Here is a 24,096-nt window from a genome sequence, read left to right as displayed (position 1 = left end):
ACTTTGGAAAGTTCATCACCCAAAGGAAGAACAAGTTGCAGTAATTATGCACGAAGGCATATCAAAATAAAAAGTATCGGCTAGCCTATTACAAGGCAACACAGTGCCCAAAATAAGATCATTGTTTTTTTGCAAAGGAGAAGCAGTTTAAACCGGCTTCCGGTTCAAGCTTGGTCACCAGCCTGGCCTGATGGTTGTGGGTCATCCCGCGCCGCTTCAACTTCAGCTTCTCTACCCAGCGGCTGGAAATCAATAGTTGTCCAGTCGATTCCCATTAATGCTTGAAAGACAGCTTCATCATGGATCAGCAATGACAGTTCAATATCGGGAGCGTAAGTATGCTTACGGATTGGAGGGATAAGATTTTCCGCTTCAGGAATTGGTGCAACTACTCACTTGTTTTGGTTGTCATATTGGGCTTGATAATGAGACAAGTCTGCTTCTTCAACCAATTGACAAGCTAGCGGACGCACCTCCCGGTTTATTGCTCGCAGATCCGCTTCACTAAACTCTGACCCGTCTTCCTTCAAGCTGGGATAGCCCTGAGCCGCTTCAACAGGATCAATATCCGGCAACCAAGCTTTTGCCCGGATTAAGGCATTGATCGCACCGGTTCGAGCAGCAGATTTCTTCAGCTCTTCAACCCGGGCAGGAAGCATCGACAGTCTCTTCAAAGTGTCCTGAATCAAAGTGGGCGCCGGATTGTTGTGGGATGCAGTAGAGATGATCCGATGTGCACCATGTTGGGGAACGTAGCAGAAAACAAAAAATTTCCTACGGTTTCACCAAGATCCATCTATGAGTTCATCTAGCAGCGAGCGATTGGATGCATCTACATACCTTTGTAGATCGCGAGCGGAAGCGTTCAAAGAACGGGGTTGATGTAGTCGAACACGATGTGATCCAAATCACCGATGACCAAGCGCCGAACGGACGGCACCTCCGCGTTCAACACACGTACGGAACGGATGACATCTCCTCCTTTCTTGATCCAGCAAGGGGGAAGGAGAGGTTGGTGAAGATCCAACAGCACGACGGCGTGGTGGTGGATGCAGGGCGTCACAGTAGCAGGGCTTCGCCGTGTACTACGAGGGAGAGATGTAACAGGGGAGAGGGAAGCACCAAAGGCTGAGGTATGAAGTCCTCCCTCTCCTCAACTATATATAGGAGGGCCAAGGGGGGGGTTGCGCCAGCCTAGGAGATCCAATCTCCTAGGGCCGGCGTCCAAGGGGAGGTTTCCCTCCCCCCCAAGGCACCTAGAGGTGCCTTCCGCCATTGGGACTCTTCCCTTTTGTGGAAACCTAGGCGCATGGGCTTTTGGGGCTGGTGCCCTTGGCCCATGCAGGCCAAGGCGCACCCCCTACAGCCCATGTGGCCCCCCAGGACAGGTGGCCCCACCCGGTGGGCCCTCGGGACCCTTCCGGTGGTCCCGGTACAATACCGATGACCCCGAAACTTGTCCCGATGGCCGAAACTGCACTTCCTATATATAATTCTTTACCTCCGGACCATTCCGGAACTCCTCGTGACGTCCGGGATCTCATCCGGGACTCCGAACAACATTCGGGTTACTGCATATACATATCTTCACAACCCTAGCGTCACCGAACCTTAAGTGTGTAGACCCTACAGGTTCGGGAGACATGCAGACATGACCGGGACGACTCTCCGGCCAATAACCAACAGCGGGATCTGGATACCCATGTTGGCTCCCACATGCTCCACGATGATCTCATCGGATGAACCACGATGTCGAGGATTAAACAACCCCGTATACAATTCCCTTCGTCAATCGGTATGTTACTTGCCCGAGACTCGATCGTCGGTATACCAATACCTTGTTCAGTCTCGTTACCGGCAAGTCACTTTACTCGTACCGTAATGCATGATCCCGTGATCAACCACTTGGTCACCTTGAGCTCATAATGATGATGCATTACCGAGTGGGCCCAGTGATACCTCTCCGTTATATGGAGTGACAAATCCCAGTCTCGATCCGTGTCAACCCAACAGACACTTTCGGAAATACCTGTAGTGCACCTTTATAGTCACCCAGTTACGTTGTGACGTTTGATACACCCAAAGCACTCTTACGGTATCCGGGAGTTACACGATCTAATGTTCAAAGGAAAAGATACTTGACATTGGAAAAGCTCTAGCAAACGAACTACACGATCTTGTGCTATGCTTAGGATTAGGTCTTGTCCATCACATCATTCTCCTAATGATGTGATCCCGTTATCAATGACATCCAATGTCCATAGCCAGGAAACCATGACTATCTGTTGATCAACGAGCTAGTCAATTAGAGGCTTACTAGGGACATATTATGGTCTATGTATTCACACGTGTATTACGATTTCCGGATAATACAGTTATAGCATGAATAAAGACAATTATCATGAACAAAGAAATATAATAATAATACTTTTATTATTTCCTCTACGGCATATTTCCAACAGTCTCCCACTTGCACTAGAGTCAATAATCTAGTTACATTGTGATGAATCGAACACCCATGGAATTCTGGTGTTGATCATGTTTTGCCCTAGGGAGAGGTTTAGTCAACGGATCTGCTATATTCAGGTCCGTATGTACTTTACAAATCTCTATGTCTCCATCTTGAACATTTTCACGAATGGAGTTGAAGCGACGCTTGATGTGCCTTGTCTTCTTGTGAAACCTGGGCTCCTTGGCAAGTGCAATAGCTCCAGTGTTATCACAGAAGAGTTTGATTGGCCCCGACGCATTGGGTATGACTCCTAGGTCGGTGATGAACTCCTTCACCCATATTGCTTCATGTGCTGCCTCCGAGGCTGCCATGTACTCCGCTTCACATGTAGATCCCGCCACGACGCTCTGCTTGCAGCTGCACCAGCTCACTGCTCCACCATTCAATATATACACGTATCCGGTTTGTGACTTAGAGTCATCCAGATCTGTGTCGAAGCTAGCGTCGACGTAACCCTTTACGACGAGCTCTCCGTCACCTCCATAAACGAGAAACATTTCCTTAGTCCTTTTCAGGTACTTCAGGATATTCTTGACCGCTGTCCAGTGTTCCTTGCCGGGATTACTTTGGTACCTTCCTACCAAACTTACGGCAAGGTTTACATCAGGTCTGGTACATAGCATGGCATACATAATAGAACCTATGGCTGAGGCATAGGGGATGACACTCATTTCTTCTATCTCTTCTGCCGTGGTCGGGCATTGAGCTGAGCTCAATCTCACACCTTGCAAAACAGGCAAGAACCCTTTCTTGGACTGATCCATTTTGAACTTCTTCAAAATCTTATCAAGGTATGTGCTTTGTGAAAGACCTATGAGGCGTCTTGATCTATCCCTATAGATCTTGATGCCTAATATATAAGCAGCTTCTCCAAGGTCCTTCATTGAAAAACTCTTATTCAAGTAGGCCTTGATGCTGTCCAAGAGTTCTATATCATTTCCCATCAAAAGTATGTCATCTACATATAATATGAGAAATGCTACAGAGCTCCCACTCACTTTCTTGTAAACGCAGGCTTCTCCATAAGTCTGCGTAAACCCAAACGCTTTGATCATCTCATCAAAGCGAATGTTCCAACTCCGAGATGCTTGCACCAGCCCATAAATCGAGCGTTGGAGCTTGCACACCTTGTCAGCATTCTTAGGATTGACAAAACCTTCCGGCTGCATCATATACAATTCTTCCTTAAGGAAACCATTAAGGAATGCCGTTTTGACGTCCATTTGCCATATTTCATAACTGTAGAATGCGGCAATTGCTAACATGATTCGGACGGACTTTAGCTTCGCTACCGGTGAGAAAGTCTCATCGTAGTCAACCCCTTGAACTTGTCGATAACCCTTAGCGACAAGCCGAGCTTTATAGATGGTCACATTACCATCCGCGTCTGTCTTCTTCTTAAACATCCATTTATTTTCTATGGCTCGCCGTTCAACGGGCAAGTCAGTCAAAGTCCATACTTCGTTTTCATACATGGATCCTATCTCGGATTTCATGGCTTCTAGCCATTTGTCGGAATCCGGTCCCGCCATCGCTTCTTCATAGTTCGAAGGTTCATCGTTGTCTAACAACATGATTTCCAAGACAGGGTTGCCGTACCACTCTGGTGCGGAACGTGTTCTTGTGGACCTTCGAATTTCAGTAGGAGCTTGATCAGAAGTATCTTGATCATCATGAACAACTTCCTCTCTAGTCGGTGCAGGCACCTCAGGAACATTTTCTTGAGTTGCGCCATTTACCGGTTCAAGAGGTAATACTTCATCAAGTTCTACTTTCCTCCCACTTACTTCTTTCGAGAGAAACTCTTTCTCTAGAAAGGATCCATTCCTGGCAATAAAGATCTTGCCTTCGGATCTGAGGTAGAAGGTATAGCCAGCAGTTTCTTTAGGGTATCCTATCAAGACGCATTTTTCCGACTTGGGTTCAAGCTTTTCAGGTTGAAGTTTCTTGACATAAGCATCGCATCCCCAAACTTTTAGAAACGACAGCTTAGGTTTCTTCCCAAACCATAATTCATACGGTGTCGTCTCAACGGATTTCGATGGAGCCCTATTTAAAGTGAATGCGGCAGTCTCTAAAGCATAGCCCCAAAAAGATAGCGGTAAATCGGTAAGAGACATCATAGATCGTACCATATCTAATAGAGTGCGATTACGACATTCGGACACACCATTACACTGAGGTGTTCCAGGCGGCGTGAGTTGTGAAACTATTCCACATTTTCTTAAGTGTGTGCCAAATTCGTGACTCAAGTATTCTCCTCCACAATCTGATCGTAGAAACTTGATTTTCCTGTCACGTTGATTCTCAACCTCACTCTGAAATTCCTTGAACTTTTCAAAGGTTGCAGACTTGTGTTTCATTAAGTAGACATACCCATATCTACTCAAGTCATCAGTGAGGGTGAGAACATAACGATAGCCACCGTGAGCCTCAACACTCATCGGACCGCACACATCAGTATGTATGATTTCCAATAAGTTGGTTGCTCGCTCCATTGTTCCTGAGAACGGAGTCTTGGTCATTTTACCTATGAGGCATGGTTCGCACGTGTCAAATGATTCGTAATCAAGAGACTCTAAAAGTCCATCTACATGGAGCTTCTTCATGCGTTTGACACCTATGTGACCAAGGCGGCAGTGCCACAAGTATGTGGGACTATCATTATCAACCTTACATCTTTTGGTACTCACACTATGAATATGTGTAGTAATACGCTCGAGATTTATTAAGAATAAACCATTGACTATCGGAGCATGACCATAAAACATATCTCTCATATAAATAGAACAACCATTATTCTCGGATTTAAATGAGTAGCCATCTCGTATTAAACGAGATCCTGATACAATGTTCATGCTCAAACATGGCACTAAATAACAATTATTGAGGTTTATAACTAATCCCGTAGGTAAATGTAGAGGTAGCGTGCCGACGGCGATCACATCGACCTTGGAACCATTCCCGACGCGCATCGTCACCTCGTCCTTCACCAGTCTCCGTTTATTCCGCAGCTCCTGCTGTGAGTTACAAATATGAGCAACAACACCAGTATCAAATACCCAGGAGTTACTGCGAGCACTGGTAAGGTACACATCAATTACATGTATATCAAATATACCTTTGGTGTTGCCGGCCTTCTTGTCCGCTAAGTATTTGGGGCAGTTCCGCTTCCAGTGACCCTTCCCTTTGCAATAAAAGCACTCTGTCTCAGGCTTGGGTCCATTCTTTGACTTCTTCCCGACAGCTTGCTTGCCGGGCGCAGCAACTTCCTTGCCGTCCTTCTTGAAGTTCTTTTTACCCTTGCCCTTCTTGAACTTAGTGGTTTTATTCATCATCAGCACTTGATGTTCCTTCTTGACTTCTACCTCTGCTGATTTCAGCATAGAAAATACTTCAGGAATGGTCTTTACCATCCCCTGCATATTGAAGTTCATCACAAAGCTCTTGTAGCTTGGTGGAAGCGACTGGAGGATTCTGTCAATGACCGCGTCATCCGGGAGATTAATTCCCAGCTGAGTCAAGCGGTTATGTAACCCAGACATAGTGAGTATGTGCTCACTGACAGAACTATTTTCCTCCATCTTACAGCTGAAGAATTTGTCGAAGACTTCATATCTCTCGATCCGGGCATGAGCTTGAAAAACCACTTTCAGCTCTTCGAACATCTCATATGCTCCATGTCTCTCAAAACGCTTTTGGAGCCCCGGCTCTAAGCTGTAAAGCATGCCGCACTGAACGAGGGAGTAGTCATCAGTACGTGTCTGCCAAGCGTTCATAGCGTCTTGGTTCTGTGGGACGGGTGGATCACCTAGCGGTGCTTGTAGGACATAATCTTTCTTGGCATCTATGAGGATGATCCTTAGGTTCCGGACCCAGTCCGTATAGTTGCTGCCATCGTCTTTCAGCTTGGTTTTCTCTAGGAACGCGTTGAAATTGAATACAACGTTGGCCATTTGATCTACAAGACATATTGTAAAGATTTTAGACTAAGTTCATGATAATTAAGTTCATCTAATCAAATTATTAATGAACTCCCACTCAGATTAGACATCCCTCTAGTCATCTAAGTGTTACACAATCCGAGTCGACTAGGCCGTGTCCGATTAACACGTGAGACGGACTAGTCATCGCCGGTGAACATCTTCATGTTGATCGTATCTTCCATACGACTCGTGTTCGACCTTTCGGTCTCTGTGTTCCGAGGCCATGTCTGTACATGCTAGGCTCGTCAAGTTAACCCTAAGTGTTTTTGCATGTGTAAAACTGTCTTACACCCGTTGTATGTGAACGTAAGGATCTATCACACCCGATTAACACGTGGTGCTTCGAAACGACGAACTGTAGCAACGGTGCACAGTTAGGGGGGAACACTTCTTGAAATTGTTGTAAGGGATCATCTTATTTACTACCGTCGTTCTAAGTAAACAAGATGCAAAACATGATAAACATCACATGCAATCAAATAATAATAGTGACATGATATGGCCAATATCACATAGCTCCTTTGATCTCCATCTTGGGGCTCCATGATCATCCTGTCACCGTCATACTCATCGACATGTAAGTTGTGATTCCTTGTACAATAGCATGAACATCTCATACATCACATATAGATCATTCATCATTCATCACAACTTTGGCCATATCATATCACAAAGCACTTGCTACAAAAACAAGTTAGACGTCCTCTAATTGTTGTTGCAGGTTTTACGTGGCTGAAGTAGGGTTCTAACAAGAACGTTTTCTTACCTACGTGAAAGCCACAACGTGATTTGTCAACTTCCATTTACCCTTCATAAGGACCCTGTTCATCGAATCTGCTCCAACTAAAGTAGGAGAAACAGACACCCGCCGGCCACCTTATGCAACTTGTGCATGTTAGTCGGTGGAACCGGTCTCACGTAAGCATACGTGTAAGGTTGGTCCGGGCCGCTTCATCCCACAATACCGTTGAAGCAAGATAAGACTAGTAGCGGCAAGAAAGTTGACAACATCTACGCCCACAACAAATTGTGTTCTACTCGCGCAAGAGAACTACGCATAGACCTAGCTCATGATGCCACTGTTGGGGAACGTAGCAGAAAACAAAAAATTTCCTACGGTTTCACCAAGATCCATCTATGAGTTCATCTAGCAGTGAGCGATTGGATGCATCTACATAACTTTGTAGATCGCGAGCGGAAGCGTTCAAAGAACGGGGTTGATGTAGTCGAACACGATGTGATCCAAATCACCGATGACCAAGCGCCGAACGGACGGCACCTCCGCGTTCAACACACGTACGTAACAGATGACGTCTCCTCCTTTCTTGATCCAGCAAGGGGGAAGGAGAGGTTGATGAAGATCCAGTAGCACGACGGCGTGGTGGTGGATGCAGGGCGTCACAGTAGCAGGGCTTCGCCGTGTACTACGAGGGAGAGATGTAACAGGGGAGAGGGAAGCACCAAAGGCTGAGGTATGAAGTCCTCCCTCTCCTCAACTATATATAGGAGGGCCAAGGGGGGGGTTGCGCCAGCCTAGGAGATCCAATCTCCTAGGGCCGGCGGCCAAGGGGAGGTTTCCCTCCCCCCCAAGGCACCTAGAGGTGCCTTCCACCATTGGGACTCTTCCCTTTTGTGGAAACCTAGGCGCATGGGCTTTTGGGGCTGGTGCCCTTGGCCCATGCAGGCCAAGGCGCACCCCTACAGCCCATGTGGCCCCCCGGGACAGGTGGCCCCACCCGGTGGGCCCCCGGGACCCTTCCGGTGGTCCCGATACAATACCGATGACCCCGAAACTTGTCCCGATGGCCGAAACTGCACTTCCTATATATAATTATTTACCTCCGGACCATTCCGGAACTCCTCGTGACGTCCGGGATCTCATCCGGGACTCCGAACAACATTCGGGTTACTGCATATACATATCTTCACAACCCTAGCGTCACCGAACCTTAAGTGTGTAGACCCTACGGGTTCGGGAGACATGCAGACATGACCGGGACGACTCTCCGGTCAATAACCAACAGCGGGATCTGGATACCCATGTTGGCTCCCACATGCTCCACGATGATCTCATCGGATGAACCACGATGTCGAGGATTAAACAACCCCGTATACAATTCCCTTTGTCAATCGGTATGTTACTTGCCCGAGACTCGATCGTCGGTATACCAATACCTTGTTCAGTCTCGTTACCGGCAAGTCACTTTGCTCGTACTGTAATGCATGATCCCGTGATCAACCACTTGGTCACCTTGAGCTCATAATGATGATGCATTACCGAGTGGGCCCAGTGATACCTCTCCGTTATATGGAGTGACAAATCCCAGTCTCGATCCGTGTCAACCCAACAGACACTTTCGGAAATACCTGTAGTGCACCTTTATAGTCACCCAGTTACGTTGTGATGTTTGATACACCCAAAGCACTCTTACGGTATCCGGGAGTTACACGATCTCATGGTCAAAGGAAAAGATACTTGACATTGGAAAAGCTCTAGCAAACGAACTACACGATCTTGTGCTATGCTTAGGATTAGGTCTTGTCCATCACATCATTCTCCTAATGATGTGATCCCGTTATCAATGACATACAATGTCCATAGCCAGGAAACCATGACTATCTATTGATCAACGAGCTAGTCAACTAGAGGCTTACTAGGGACATATTATGGTCTATGTATTCACACGTGTATTACGATTTCCGGATAATACAGTTATAGCATGAATAAAGACAATTATCATGAACAAATAAATATAATAATAATACTTTTATTATTGCCTCTAGGGCATATTTCCAACAGTGTACAGTTGTTCGATCAATGTGTAGGCGGCTTTCAATTTCTTCCGCACATCTGACCCCAAGTGACCAATGCGTGTCCCTGAAATATTACAAAGGGTTAACAAACTGGCAGCTCTATAAGACGGCCGAATCAATCCAGAAATCAAACCAGCTTACCAAAGATAGCAGCGGTCATGGCATGCACTTGCCGCTTTATGCTGGTCAGTTCGTCCACCACCGGTTTCAGTGCAGCCTCGGCATCTTTTGCTCGTTTGGTTAAAGCGGATTTTTCAGTGGCCCAATCCGCCCGCTCCTTCTTGAAGCCCTCCTTAAGCTGTTCCATGGCGCTTAAAGCGTTGGTTAATTCCTCTTTTGCTTTGGAGGTTTCAGCTTGTTGGCACTTTAGATTTTCTTGCAGATCAGCGATTTGGTTTTCCCTTTTGTTCAGCTCAGCCTGCATATAGACAGTCATACGATTCAGATAATGGTACAAGAATTGAAGTACCAACCACATAACAAGTTATGCCCTTGGTACTTGGGGGCTAATGCATATTTGCTCTTCAATTATTCATAAAAGTCCCAAGCTCAATACAAGTATTCAACTTGGCACTTGGGGGCTAATGGCTATTTGTTCAGTTAATACTGCTGTTACAATCTTGATTACCTAAAGTCCCGGTTTAACTACACTAAGTTGAACCGGCCCTTGGGGGCTATATCAGCAAATTCAGAAAACATTGAAGTCTGCATTGACAAGTCCCGGTTTGAACGGAGATTCTAAACCGGCCCTTGGGGGCTAGGAGAGTTGACAGATTGAAGTACATACGCAGATAAGCATATGGAAGTTACCTCATATTTCTCTTTCATCATATTAATCAGACCAGCTTCATAGTCACGGCTGGTGTATAGCCGGTTCAGATAGCCGGAATGGAGATCTTGGGCGTTCAGAGCGGCATAAGTTGTCAGATCGGCATTCCATTTTCCCTTGCCAATGGCAGCAAATTCTTCCTTGGCAGTGTGTCTCGATAAAGCAACGGGATTGCCTGGCTCTGTGCGACCAATGCCACTAATGACAACCTCATCATCCTTGGCATTGCCGGTTTGCACTGGGGCCGTTGGCTTATCAGTAGGCTTTGATGGACTGGTGGATTTCTCAGTCCGGATGGGGCTTGTGGGCTGGTTGACAGGGCCTGAGGTGTCAATAGGCCTTTCTTCAGCATTAAAATCGTCATCCTGCTGTGGTGGATCATTGGGTATATCTTCATGAATAGCCGCTTCAAGATCTGGTGTTTTACCCGGTTCAGGGACGGCGTCCTCCTCGGCCGCTTTATCCAGGCGAGCCTTCTTGCTCGGCCTAGGCTTGGCCCTGAAAGGAATAACAAAGTCAAATACAACATATGTTCCAAGGTGATGTATCAGAAATATTCTGATAAGTATAGCTTACCCAAGCACCTTTTTGAGTGATGGCAGCTGAGTAGCCGATGACTCGCCAGAGGATGAGTGGGAAGTAACCTGATAATCAGAGTCAGATGGATTAAGAGATTGACGAAAACAGCCCACTTTAGGACAAGCACTGACAAGCAAAGTAGAGACCTCTGAACGGCGTTTCCGAACCGGACTGTTCGGTAAACCGGCGGAGGTAACTACCTGGCCGCTGTGCCGGGTTGTGCGGCGAGCTTCGTGCTGTTGGATCTTCATAAGAAATTTGGGATCCAAGTAAGCAAGAGGATGAGAAAATTTAACCTTCCAGTTTGCCTGACGGATTTTTAGCGAAGGCAAAGGGTTTGAATCGGAAGAGAGAGTAATTACCTCTGCAGCATCAGCATGGCTGGTTTCGGCATCATCCTGACAAATATCATCATCAATAAGGCGTGTGAAAAATAAGCCAAGTGAGTCAAGCTCTACCTCAAGGTCCGGATTACCCACATCATCATCAGCGGCCGGATCAGAAGATGCAGTGGTTTTCTTCTTATGAGCAGGCCGTTTCACGACTTTAGTCTTTGGCCGGGTTGGTCTTTCCGATTTGTCTGTTTTTTATGGCTTCTCCTGTGGAAGCTTCTTGCTCCAAAACAGATCATTGCCTTGTTTAAACAGACATTGATATTAAACAATGGCCAGATATATCAATAACAGGTTCAGTAAAAAGAAAAATCAAACTCTTACAGCTGGCGGTTTGTTGGTGGCACAGAAGGGAAGCAGGCCGGTTCGAGCACAGATGTGTTCCAGTTCATTCAACATTTTATTCACAGCCTCTGTGATTTCTTCGTGGGTGAGCTGGATGTTAGCATGTCGCAGTGGGTCATCAACATTGCCAGTATACTCACACATCAAACGGGAGCGCTGACTAAGGGGCAGTATGCTCCAGGATATCCAACAACGAGCGAGATCAACCCCTGTTAAACCATTGGCCATGAAGGCTCCGAGCTTGGACAGTTGAGGAGCGTATTTGCTTCTCTCCTTGGCAGTCAACCTTTGCGGAAAGGGGTGTGTATTGCTAAGCCGCTCCGGACGAAAGCCAGGCAAAGGATTTTCATCAGCAGGGGAGGTGTCTTTGCAATAGAACCATGTTTGATTCCACTCTTTGGGGTGGCTGAGCAGTTTGGCGTGAGGGTATGTGACCTCTTTCCTTTTCTGAATCGCCACACCACCCAATTCTGTATTGGAACCGTCAGTAAACTCAGTGCGGCGGTTTAGATAGAAGCAGTCTCTGAACAACTCAACTGTGGGCTCCTCTTGAAAGAACACCTCACAGAGCACTTTGAAGTGACACATGTTTATAACAGAGTTGGGGCCAGTGTCTTGTGGGCGGAGTTGAAAATTGGCTAAAACATCCCGGTAAAATTTAGAACCAGGCGGCTTAAAGCCCCGGGCTAAGTGATCTACGAAAACGACGACCTCTCCTTCTTGAGGTGTGGGAGGGCATTCTTTGCCAGGGACCCTCTAATGGATGGTATCTTTGCTGCCTAAGGCGCCGATCAGGTCTAAATTGTTCAGTTGAGTCTCTGTGACGCGAGAAGGAACCCAGTTGCACTCATATACTTGCTTAGCCATGATGAAATCTACAAGATAGGTGATTCCGGTTCAAGAATGCATTGATTAAAGTACACTGGTATGTACAATGTTAAACCGGAGACAACTCTATCTAAACCAGAGTTTTATGAAGCAACAACATCTGGCGGTTCAACAAGGGGACTAATGGTATATACCGGTTTGTTAATTTTTTGTACACCAAGTTAAACCGCCGGATCTAAGCATTGAAACAGTTGAGATTGCGGATGGGTAAGTGTACAGAAACAGATTTCACAAGATTTCTCTACAGCGATAGATCTGAAGCAAGTTCAGAAAAGAAGGAAAATATTCAAAAGCTCAAAGCAGAACAGTATTGAATCAATGGGCGGAAATATATGTGAGATCTATGGTTTTAGGCATGAAACTAAAGGCGGATACTAAAAGTTATCACTACACAGAGAAGGGGTTCACAGATATATCCAGGAGCTAGCATACGAACATGAACAGGTGATGAATGCAGCAAGAACACGAAACCCTAGAACAGATCTATGTTGAGAAGAGCAGAAGACCTACCAGAGCTGAGGAAGATGCGGAAGTTCGCCACAGTTTTCTGGTACGCTCAGGTGATGCAGCGGCCAAAGTCGATGCAGAAGACGGCGGCGGCGGAGCTCTGAGACTGGCGACGTGAGGAAGACGAAGAGGAAGGGCATGAAGGGGAGAAAAGAAATGACCCTTCGGCCCTATTTATAAGGCAAAAAGACATGTGTCAGGCGCGTGAATCCAGGAACCGAAAATTTCGGAAGCGGAGCTGTCGCCTCGGTTGTTGTGAGTTTATTAAACAAGGAGATATCATGGATGTTTTCTTTATGACAGATGACGTCACCTCGGCTTACAGCAACTGGAGAGGATGACATCATGGCGGTTCAGCAACTACGAGAAGATGTTGAAGATGAAGATTTTGCTAAGGATTGATATGAACCCGTTCAAATCAATCTGGGGCCTAATGTTGGGAATATTACTATTGGGCGTAAACCAGCCTATGTGGGCCGGATTAACTTCATCAGTAACTCGAGAGTGTTAAAGCCCAAGAAGATAGATGAGGGCCTGAGGCCCGTAGTCGGTTTAAGACTTGTAGCCGTAAACCGACATCTGTATGTAAACTTGTATTGTAAGATAGGAATAAGGAGAGACCAACCCGGATACGAATATGAACCGGTGTTAGGACTCTGTGAACCGACGGGCGTCACCCGTATATATAAGGGGATGACCCGGCGGCGGTTTAGAAGGACAGACAACAACTCGAGACTTAGGCGAAGCTTGTTTGCTCCCTAGTCATCGAAACCTCATCAATCCCATCACAACTAGACGTAGGCTTTTACCTTCATCGAAGGGGCCGAACTAGTATAAACCCTCTTGCGTCCCTGTGTCCACTTTAACCCCTTCGAGCTAACCCGTTGCGATGGCCTCACGACTAAGTCCTTTCTCTAGGACATTTGCCGTGACAAAACCACGACAGGTTCAGTTAACAGCCATCGATCGATTGCTCGGGTTCAGTAACGCGTAGCCTGCAGTGCAATATCTTGGGTTCAGTTAGAGCTCAACACCTCGCTCGGGTTCAGTTAGAGCCAACGCCTCGCACACACGCGCGTACGTGTACGAGAGAAACGCGCATCGCTCAACCCCCGACCTCCCACCGTAACCGGGAACTCCCCGAAATTTTCCTCCCCCTCGCTTCTACCATGGTTTTTTCCGTCATGGACGGCCCAAAGAATGTCATGCAGCTACATCTCCAGCCCGCCCAGGACGAAAAGCCCATTTTTTGTCATGATTTTTTGTCATAGAAGTAGGAGCCCACCACATCTATGATGATACCGGGTTTTGTCACAATTATCATCATAGAAGTGTCATATGTATGACAGAAAAATATTTCGTTCGGCCCAAAATGTCACGGATGTGTCTTTTTTTTGTAGTGTCATATCATTAGGGGCATTTATTTCTTATCATGTCGGGCCGCTCCCTGGCTATAAACTACTAGAAAATTGTTCTTTCATAACAAGATTCAACAAAGCGGCATTAATTTCATACGATTCCGCACTAGTGGCGGGAGCAATTGGAGTACTAATAAAATCATTATTATTAGTGTTGGAAAAGTCACACAACTTGGTATTTTCTTGAGACATTGTGACAAACCAAGAAATCTAGCACACAACCAAACGGAAAGCAAACGAAAAAGACGAACGGAAGAAGGGCGAATAAAAAGGCAAATATTTTTGTGTTTTTCTGAAAACGTCTTAGAACTGTAGGAGAGGAAAACGAGAGGCAAATGCCAAATAATGTAAGTGCAAGAGATGAGAGTTTATGATGCGTACTTGGTAGGCTTGATGTAGAACTTTTGATGGTAAAGACCTGACTGATGGCAAATTCTCTGTTTCCAGTAGTGATACTTGAATAAGAATTTTTCAATGAAAGACCTCGGTGAAGCTGCTTATATATTGGGCATCAAGATCTATAGGGATAGATTGAGACACTTGATAGGACTTTCACAAAGCACATACCTTGACAAAGTTTTGAAGAAGTTCAAAATGAATCAGTCAAAGAAAGGGTTGTTGCGTGTGTTATAAGGTGTGCAATTGAGTCAGACTCAAAGCCTGACCACTTCAGAAGATAGAGAGAAAATGAAAGTCATTCCCTATGCCTCAGCCATAGGTTCTATCATGTATGTTATGATGTGTACCAGACCTGATGTGTGCCTTGCCATAAGTTTGGCAGGGAGGTACCAAAGCAATCCAGGAGTGGATCGCTGGACAGTGGTCAAGAACATCCTAAAGTACCTGAAAAGGACCAAGGATATGTTTCTCGTTTATGGAGGTGACGAAGAGCTCGTCGTAAATGGTTATGTTGATGCTAGCTTCAACACTAATGCGGATGACAATAAGTCACAAACTGGATACATATTTATATTGAATGGTGGAGCTGTCAGTTGGTACAGTTCCAAGTAGAGCATCGTGGCGGAATCTACGCGTGAAGTGGAGTACATAGTTGCTTCATGAAGGATGGATGAAGGAGTTCATATCCGATCTGGGTGTAATACCCAGTGCATCGGGTCCAATGAAAATCTTTTGTGACAACACTGGAGCAATTTCCTTAGCGAAGGAATCCAAGCTTGACAAGAGAACCACACACCTAAAGAGACGCTTCAACTCCATTCGTGAAAATGTCAAGGATGGAGACATATAAGTTTGCAAAATACATACGGATCTGAATGTAGCAGACCCGTTGACTAAGCCTCTTCCGCGAGCAAAACATGATCAACAATAAGACTCCATTGGTGTTAGATTCATTACAATGTAATCTAGATTATTGACTCTAGTGCAAGTGGGAGACTGAAGGAAATATGCCCTAGAGGCAATAATAAAGTTGTTATTTTATATTTCCTTATTCATGATAAAGGTTTATTATTCATGCTAGAATTGCATTGATCGGAAACTTAAATACATGTGTGAATACATAAACAAATACCATGTCTCTAGTAAGCCTCTACTAGACTAGCTCGTTGATCAAAGATGGTTAAGGTTTCCTAACTATAGACATGTGTTGTCATTTGATAACGAGATCACATCATTGGGAGAATGATGTGATGGTTTATTTCTCTTGCTTTCTTAATGTCAAATACATATTCCTTCGACTATGAGATTATGCAACTCCCGGATAATGGAGGAATACCTTGTGTGCTATCAAACATCACAACATAACTGGGTGATCATCAAGATGCTCTATAGGTATCTTCAAAGGTGTTTGTTGAGTTGGCATAGATCGAGATTATGATTTGTCACTCCCTGTATCGGAGAGGTATCTCTGGGCCCTCTCGATAATACACATCATAAGAAGCCTTGCAAGCAAAGTGACTAAGGAGTTGGTTACAAGATTATGTATTACAGAACGAGTAAAGAGACTTGCAGGTAACAAGATTGAACTAGGTATGAAGATACCGATGATCGAATCTCGGGCAAGTAACATACCGATGGACAAAGAGAATTATGTATGTTGTCATAAGGATCGGCAGATAAAGAACTTCGTAGAATATGTAGGATCCAATATGGACATCCATGTTATGCTATTGGTTATTGACCGAAGAGGTGTCTCGGTCATGTCTACATAGTTCTCGAACCCGTAGGATCCGCATGCTTAACGTTCGTTGACGATATAGTGTTATATGAGTTGGTGACCGAATGTTGTTCGGAGTCCCGGATGAGATCACGGACATGACGAGGAGCTCTGGATTGGTCCGGAGGTAAAGATCCGTTTATCTAGTCCATTTTTCCATGAACTTAATACACTAGATGCATGCTGGATAGCGGTCGATGTATGGAGTAATAGTAGTAGATGCACGCAGGAGTCGGTCTACTAATTTTGGACATGATGCCTATATAATGATCATTTCCTGAATATCATCATGATTATTTAAAGTTCTATCAATTGCCCAACAGTAATTTGTTTACCCACCGTATGCTATTTTTCTCGAGAGAAGCCACTAGTGAAATCTACGGCCCCCGGGTCTCTTCTTTATTATATTTACCTTTGAGATCTATTTTTATTCACTTTTATTTTCAGATCTATTAATCCAAAAACCCAGAAATACCTTACTGCACTTTATTTTATTTTGCATTTATTCGTAATCAATTTATCCAGTCTATCATATTTTTATCCCGTCAACTCGACAATTTCTGGCACCGTAACCCGAAAGGGATTGACAACCCCTTTAGCACGTCGGCTCGTAAGTATTTGTTCATTATGTGTAGGTACTGTTTACGTAGTGTTGCGTGATTCTCCTACTGGTTCGATAACCTTGGTCTCATCACTGAGGGAAATACCTACCGTCGATGTGCTGCATCATCCCTTCTTCTTTGGGGACGTAGTTCAAGCCGCAAACACCCCTCTTCCCCCACCTATATATATGTGGGAGGGGATGCCACACAAAGCCGACGACAATCTCTTAGTCGTGTGCGGCACCCCCTCCACAGGTTCGTCCCTCGATCATATTTTCGAAGTGCTTGGGCGAAACCCTGCAGAGATAGCATCACCGCCACCGTCACCACGCCGTCGTGCTGTCGAAACTCATCCACTACTTCGCCCGTCTTGCTGGATCAAGAATGCGAGGACGACAGCGAGCTGAACGTGTGCTGAACGCGGAGATGCCGTACGTTCGGTACTCGATCGGTTGGATCGCGAAGAAATTCGACTACATCAACCGCGTTAATAAACGCTTCGCCTACGGTCTACGAGAGTACGTACACACACTCTCCCCTTTCGTTGCTATGCATCTCCATGGATACATATCCGCCCCGCGAGGGGTCTCGGAGGCAGCTTCAGAAGGTACCTTGCGTCAGGGACTTGGGGAGCTCCGGAGGGTACTTGCTAACGTGCGCCTCACGAGGCGAGGGCCTTGCTCGTGAAACTTGAAGGTGGGCCATTCTGGGCCCACGGCACGCGCCGCTTCCTGGGCCGCGGGTAGACGGGCCTGGGTACCCCCAATCCCACGGGTCCGACAGACTTCTCTCACCGGAGCACCACCATACCACCACCACTACCACCATGGAGTCACTGGAGCACCACAACCACCTTCACAAAAACCATCACCAAGACCACCATGAGCTATCCAATCACGAGATCGAGGTTTCCCTTGCCTCCCCCAATCCTCTAGACTGGAACTACGATGGAAATCGGGCAAACAATCGACTCACAAAGAAGTATTAAATTGAGGCGCTTCGGTTATTGAGAGGAGAAAAAGACAGGAGGAAGAGAGGAGGAAGAAGAGAGAAAAAGGGCCGACCCGATGGCTAAGTGGCCACCTTTCGACTAAGCCGAAGTCGATTGGGCTATCATCTAAGGCGTGGCCGACTGGTGGCCAGCTAGGCCGAGTGACGTGGTCCAGCCACTGGTTGGCTGCCGCGTGGACGAGCGGGCCCTATCGGCTGCCGCGTGGACGAGGGGATCCTAGTCGGCTTAGGTTAAGCCAACTGGATTCTAATCGGCTACGCCATGGCCAACCGGATCCAGTCGGCTTAACCTAATTCGGCGCTGTATTATTTTCGTAACATTTGAAAATGATGTATTATTTTTCAAAATTATTAAAAGTATTATTTAAAAATATCCGTTTTTCACTGTACAATCGGATAGAGAGAATATCATACGGGAACCAACATTCAATGAAAACTTTGTGAAAACCATGTTTGAAAGTTTTAATTTTTTTCGAAAAATATGGGATGTTAAGAGGATGGTGTTATATTGTCATGTGAAATTTTAAGTGAAAACACATTACGGATGCGAGCTACGAAAAAGATAAATTCAGCAATGAATAGTGACGTTACTGTATGACATTTTTCAATGCTGATTTCGTCTTTTTTATAACTCACATCCCGTAACATGTTTGAAACTTTTTTTATGGGTTTCTAGCAAATGTTGGTTTCCGTATTTATATTTTCCCAATCGGATATGTTTCCACCGAACCATAGACGGATTCTCAAAAAGGAGAAGTGCAATTTGGACTCTTCGCGTGTACGACTCCTTGGACTGCACGTTTCGGAACAAGACTCGCCAGACATTTCCACGCACGGGTAGTAGGGCGCCACACGCGAACCAAAGCAGCAAACCTGCTTTCCTGGCAACCGGCGTTGATATTTAAGGTTTGGCCGCGAAGATTCTCCCGCATATTACTCATCGCCCCTTCGGCCACCGCCACCACGCCACGCCCTGCACATCACCCCCTCCATCCTCAACATTCATTTTTATTATTATATAAATCTCCAAAAAAAGGAGCCAGAGCAAACCGCAAATCGACCCCCGTGGCCGTGGGAAGCAGGTCGTCGCCTCGGTCAAATCCGGCGGCGGCGGAGGAGTCGTGGGCCGCAAGGCCGGGCTGGCCTGACCGGACCGCCGCGCAAGTGACCCGACCGGCGGGATCCTTCGGGCCGGCGCCCCAGGAGGATATTCTTCGCGCTGGGGGTGCTTGATTTGGATGAAAGGAGCGCGCCGTCGGCATGGGTACCCCCTCGCAGGGCTCGGCTGCCGTGGCGGCGGCCCGGGTCGACCTCTGCGCGCTCGACCTCATGCCCGTCTTCGCCAAGGAGATGATTGCCGGCGGGGTCGCCGGTGCTTTCTCCAAGACCGCCATCGCGCCGCTCGAGCGCCTCAAGATATTGCTACAGGTTCGTTCTGCTCCTCCGCCCACATGGATGGTAGAGATTTCCTTCATGGAGTTTTCGTGGGTATGCGGCTTTAGGCATGATATGTCAACGTCAAGATTGTTGTTAGTCGAAAGGTGATTTTGAAGCCTGTGAATGTGATAACGCGCTCCTTAATATTGAGAAGGACACGCCTCTCCTAAGCCTGTGATTGAATGTGACTGCACGTCCCTCGACACGAGTTCCATGTCAATGAAACTGATGCGCAAGTGTGCCTTTGTGCATCAGTTCTGTTGACATAGAACATTAGCTCTGTTTTAGTGAAACCGATGTACAAGGCACGCCTGGCACTTACAGATGTGAGGCTGCGCTAGAGGAGCTTCTACATTCTGTACCATAAGCACGCCTAGGTCTATTAACGTTGTTCCGTTAAGCATGGGTGCTATCCACCTGTCTTTCGGAGGGCTGCGTTGCTGGGATATGGTCATGAGAGATTTTCTCAGCATTATGAGATCTTCTCCATGCAACTTGTGGTGCCATTTGGTAAAGAAGGCTATTGTTGATGTGACGGTTACCAAGTTCCACTTCCATAGGATTGATATAGTGTCTGTTTCCATTGGTCTTGTGTATGCAAGATGTGGCAGTAGCTACCAGCTGCTTCATTAGTTTTGCGTGCCTAATTTGCGCATGATACTATTTTGGGAGGTTTAGATGTTCTCATTCAAGTTATAAGTTTCTAAATGATTATGATTGCTAACACATTCTTACTTTCTGATTCTGCAGACTAGAACAAATGAGTTCAGGTCTCTCGGAGTTCTGAAATCCTTGAATAAACTGAGAAAACATGATGGTGTCTTGGGATTTTACAAGTATGTTGCAATTCAAGTCATTACTTGTATACTACTATTACAGAAGATGCATATAATATGTTTAGCTAACCATGTCTTGGTACTACTTCAGGGGAAATGGTGCCAGTGTGTTAAGAATTGTTCCTTATGCTGCATTACATTATATGGCGTATGAGCGATACAGGTGTTGGATCTTGGGTAACTGCCCTACACTTGGCACAGGACCTGTGGTAGATCTTTTAGCAGGCTCAGCATCAGGCGGGACTGCAGTCTTGTGCACTTATCCCTTGGACTTGGCTAGGACCAAGCTTGCATTCCAGGTATTGTACTGTGTGCTCACATTTTAGCAGGTTTTGTTGTTGTTGTATTACTGTGTACTCCTGTGCTTACATATTCATACTCAATCGTAGAGCACAATCTTAGTACTCAGTATCAAATTGGTTTGATAAGGTAATAATTAATCATACAGTCAACAAAATTGTTTGCAAAAACGATCTTGAAACTGATACCCAACAAATTGGTGAAAGGCGCTTCTATAACTTTGTCCCCTCCCCCCTCTCCTGCCTCTCCCTGGACATACTTGTACACTCACACGCGGACACACGAAATTCCATTCAACCCTTGTACTGCACAAACAGATATACACCCCTGAATATAGAGAACTGGTTCATCGAGGAACTTTGAGGTGTGATTTCGCTGACATGGATGTTGGTTTGTCACGTATGTACCTTAAGTCACCAAATTTTGCTATGATGACAACAAAATAAAAATCCTTTTTCTACATAGTGTTCTGGATATTTGTCTGATGATTAATTTTGTAAGAACTTCAGTATTTGATGAAACATCACTTCATTATGTTGGAATGAGGAACCTTTTTTATCTGCTATAACTGACTAGGATGTTGCTGGGCTGTTAGAATGTGCTGATATAAGCTGCACGCACGACAAAACCACATCCATATTTTAGCAAATCTGGCATCCTAAACCGCCACCAGGCTGTATTTTGGCATACTCCATCCATCCTTGGAAAAGGCTTAATAATTTTGTTTGAAGTCAAACGTGCAAAGTTTGACCAAGTTCAAACTTTGCACCGTTTGCCTTAAGACAAAATTTATAAGCCTTCTCCTGAAGCATTGAGGCAGTACTTTTGTAGGTTCAGGAGGTCAACACCTGATTATGTTGCTCAGGGGATTACCTAAGCATTTTTGTAAAGTACATTGTATAAAGTGTATTCCTGCTCAACTGTTTGCATTATGCTGCTGTGAGATAACAACACCTATCCGTGCAAGTTCACGGACTAGTAAACTAGTAAATTACATTACCACTAGAAAATGGTGCCTAAACTCTGAACTGTCCATCAGTCATCTCTTGTGAACAAGTATGTTGTTCCTTCAATACAATTTTTTTTTCTGGGTTCTAGTAGTAGTGATGTTCCCAAATTCTAGGAAGATCCCTTGTGTTGTTTGAATTGCTATTTTTTAACTTTCGTTCTGTTGTGTTGAACTTGTTTTACATTGCTTACAGGTTAATAACACAGATCATCCTAGCAATGGTTTGAAAAGGCCAATTGCTACACCATCATATGGAGGAATAAAAGATGTCTTCAGAGGTGTTTACTCAGAAGGTGGAGTGCGAGCGCTGTATCGTGGAGTAGGTATGGATACAGTCTTACAGCCATGTTATACCACTAGTACTTAAACACCATCTATACTTGCTGTGAGCTATATATATTCTTATTATTTTTTGTCTAGATAATTTTATTACCTTTATTTTCGTTGTGGTTGTTATACTGTTGATGCCTCAATCTGAATATTTGCATTCAGGTCCAACGCTAATGGGAATACTTCCCTATGCTGGTCTTAAATTCTACATATATGAAGGGTTGAAGGCACACGTACCTGAAGATTACAAAAATTCTGTCACTTTAAAACTATCCTGTGGTGCCGCAGCTGGTTTATTTGGACAAACTTTAACCTACCCACTAGATGTAGTCAGGAGACAAATGCAGGTACTTCATTTGTTCCATATGCTACTTCGTACTTTTAGATGATCATTTTAAATGTTCTTAACAAACCCGTCAATTGTTCATCACTTCTTATTTGCCACTTTTTAGGTTCAGAGTCATCTGCAGCATGATCAGTCTGGTGGCCCACGAATAACAGGTACATTCCAGGGGCTTAAGATCATCAAACAAACACAGGGATGGAGACAATTATTTGCTGGTCTGAGCCTCAATTATATCAAGGTAGTCCTGGTGACGATTACGCATCAAGTTTTTCTTACAGTTCCGATTTTGTTTTCTACTTGCGCTTCAAAAGGTGCACATTTAGTATTGAACACGCTAGACAATCTTGGACGTCTATGTTGCTCCAGCCAATTATATTAACTCCTTGATGGTCTGAATATTTTAGGAGGATTTGCACTCTGTTCTGCTGTTTTAGCCTGCCTGAATCACACTTCCATTCACAGGACATGATAGAAAGAAAGAAAATTTGGTGTCTCACAATTTTGTTGAATCCCCTTGGGGCATGTTCAGTTTGGTAGGGATCTGCTGGGATTAAAGGGGATTGGTAGGAAATTGAGCTAAATCCCCCTTAATCCCTGCAAACCGGACAGGCCGTTAAGCAATCTGTACCGCTTTCTTGTGAACCCTTTGCCAGCGAACAGTTGTCGTTGAGTAGATTATTCTGGCTGATGCTCGGTAACCTTGTCTGGAATGTGGCATTTCTATTGTGTTTTAAATTACATAGAAGCTTATTTTTTTGCATCTGTGACTTGATGTCCCATTGACATATAGGTCCATATCCATGCAGTAGTCCCACAACTAGCACAAAGACGCTTCCCAGTGGCTCTTATATGGCATCCCCAAATTCTTTTGTGTTTAACTTGATATAATTGGTGTATCCTTGGACATAAGCAACATTATTAAATCTTGTGCCTGTTGGAGAGTGTTCCTTCATGTCATGAAGGAAATTTGCAGTTCACATGAGTATAATTTTTCTCATGTTAAATACTGGTAATTTTGCAGGTGGTACCCTCAGTGGCTATTGGTTTCACCGCATACGACACAATGAAGCATTTGCTGAAGATACCTCCGAGAGAGAGCATAAAGCCTGAGCAAGGTTCTGGTTGAAGCTTCTATCCACAAAAGAAAGGCACATCTATGAAGTGCCAGTTGGAGGCTTCAAGCCTCATCAAGTCCATGATTGTTATTCTCCCTCCGTAAAGGAATATAAGAGCATTTAGATCACTACTATAGTGATCTAAACACTCTTATATTTCTTTACAGAGGGGGTACGTAGTAATTGTGTTGCGTACTTACCCCAGCTGACATATTCTTTTCGTTATATTTTTTCGAATTCATTTTTATTTTTTCACCAACATGTATACTTTATCCACTAGGTGGAATGTTGTCACTGGATAGTATTTGATGATGAAATTACAGATACGCGAAACAGACTTGCAGTGCTTGTCTTGAGTTCCATGTGTTGCCAAAAAATGACGGTCCCTATCTCATTTATATGTGCTGCGAGCTGATTTTTAAGAATTTGTGCTTGAAAGCCCATCTTTTGAGTACTGCGAGCTTTTTGTGCACCTTCGTGTCTTGAGAAGGCCTGCATATGTTTTGTATCGCATACTCTGGTTACGTTCGTACTGGTGTCGTGTAAAATTTACATGAACTGAATTAAGCTTCCTGTTACAACTTACAACTGGATCCTTGTAATGTTCTATCACATTGTAGACAGTAACAAGCTGTAACTAGTGCATATTTCCCTTATCCAAATG

The 24,096-nt window shown here is 45.1% G+C and overlaps 1 protein-coding gene across 1 annotated transcript; it reads left to right on the top strand.

Annotated features, from left to right (window-relative positions):
- The first annotated feature begins 18,988 nt into the window (after window positions 1–18,988).
- Window positions 18,989–23,780, top strand: LOC125544424 (mitochondrial carrier protein CoAc1-like). The gene is made up of 7 exons (XM_048708120.1): window positions 18,989–19,487; window positions 20,247–20,332; window positions 20,424–20,631; window positions 21,835–21,964; window positions 22,134–22,318; window positions 22,424–22,555; window positions 23,339–23,780. The coding sequence occupies exons 1-7, from the start codon at window positions 19,320–19,322 to the stop codon at window positions 23,441–23,443; spliced, it is 1,014 nt and encodes a 337-aa protein (XP_048564077.1). The 5' UTR covers window positions 18,989–19,319; the 3' UTR covers window positions 23,444–23,780.
- The last annotated feature ends 316 nt before the right edge of the window (window positions 23,781–24,096 follow it).

The sequence above is a fragment of the Triticum urartu genome, chromosome 3 (assembly GCF_003073215.2).
Source record: "Triticum urartu cultivar G1812 chromosome 3, Tu2.1, whole genome shotgun sequence".
Lineage (NCBI taxonomy): Eukaryota > Viridiplantae > Streptophyta > Magnoliopsida > Poales > Poaceae > Triticum > Triticum urartu.
The sequence above is the reverse complement of the archived record's forward strand: the minus strand, read 5'-3'. Positions and strand labels throughout refer to the sequence as shown.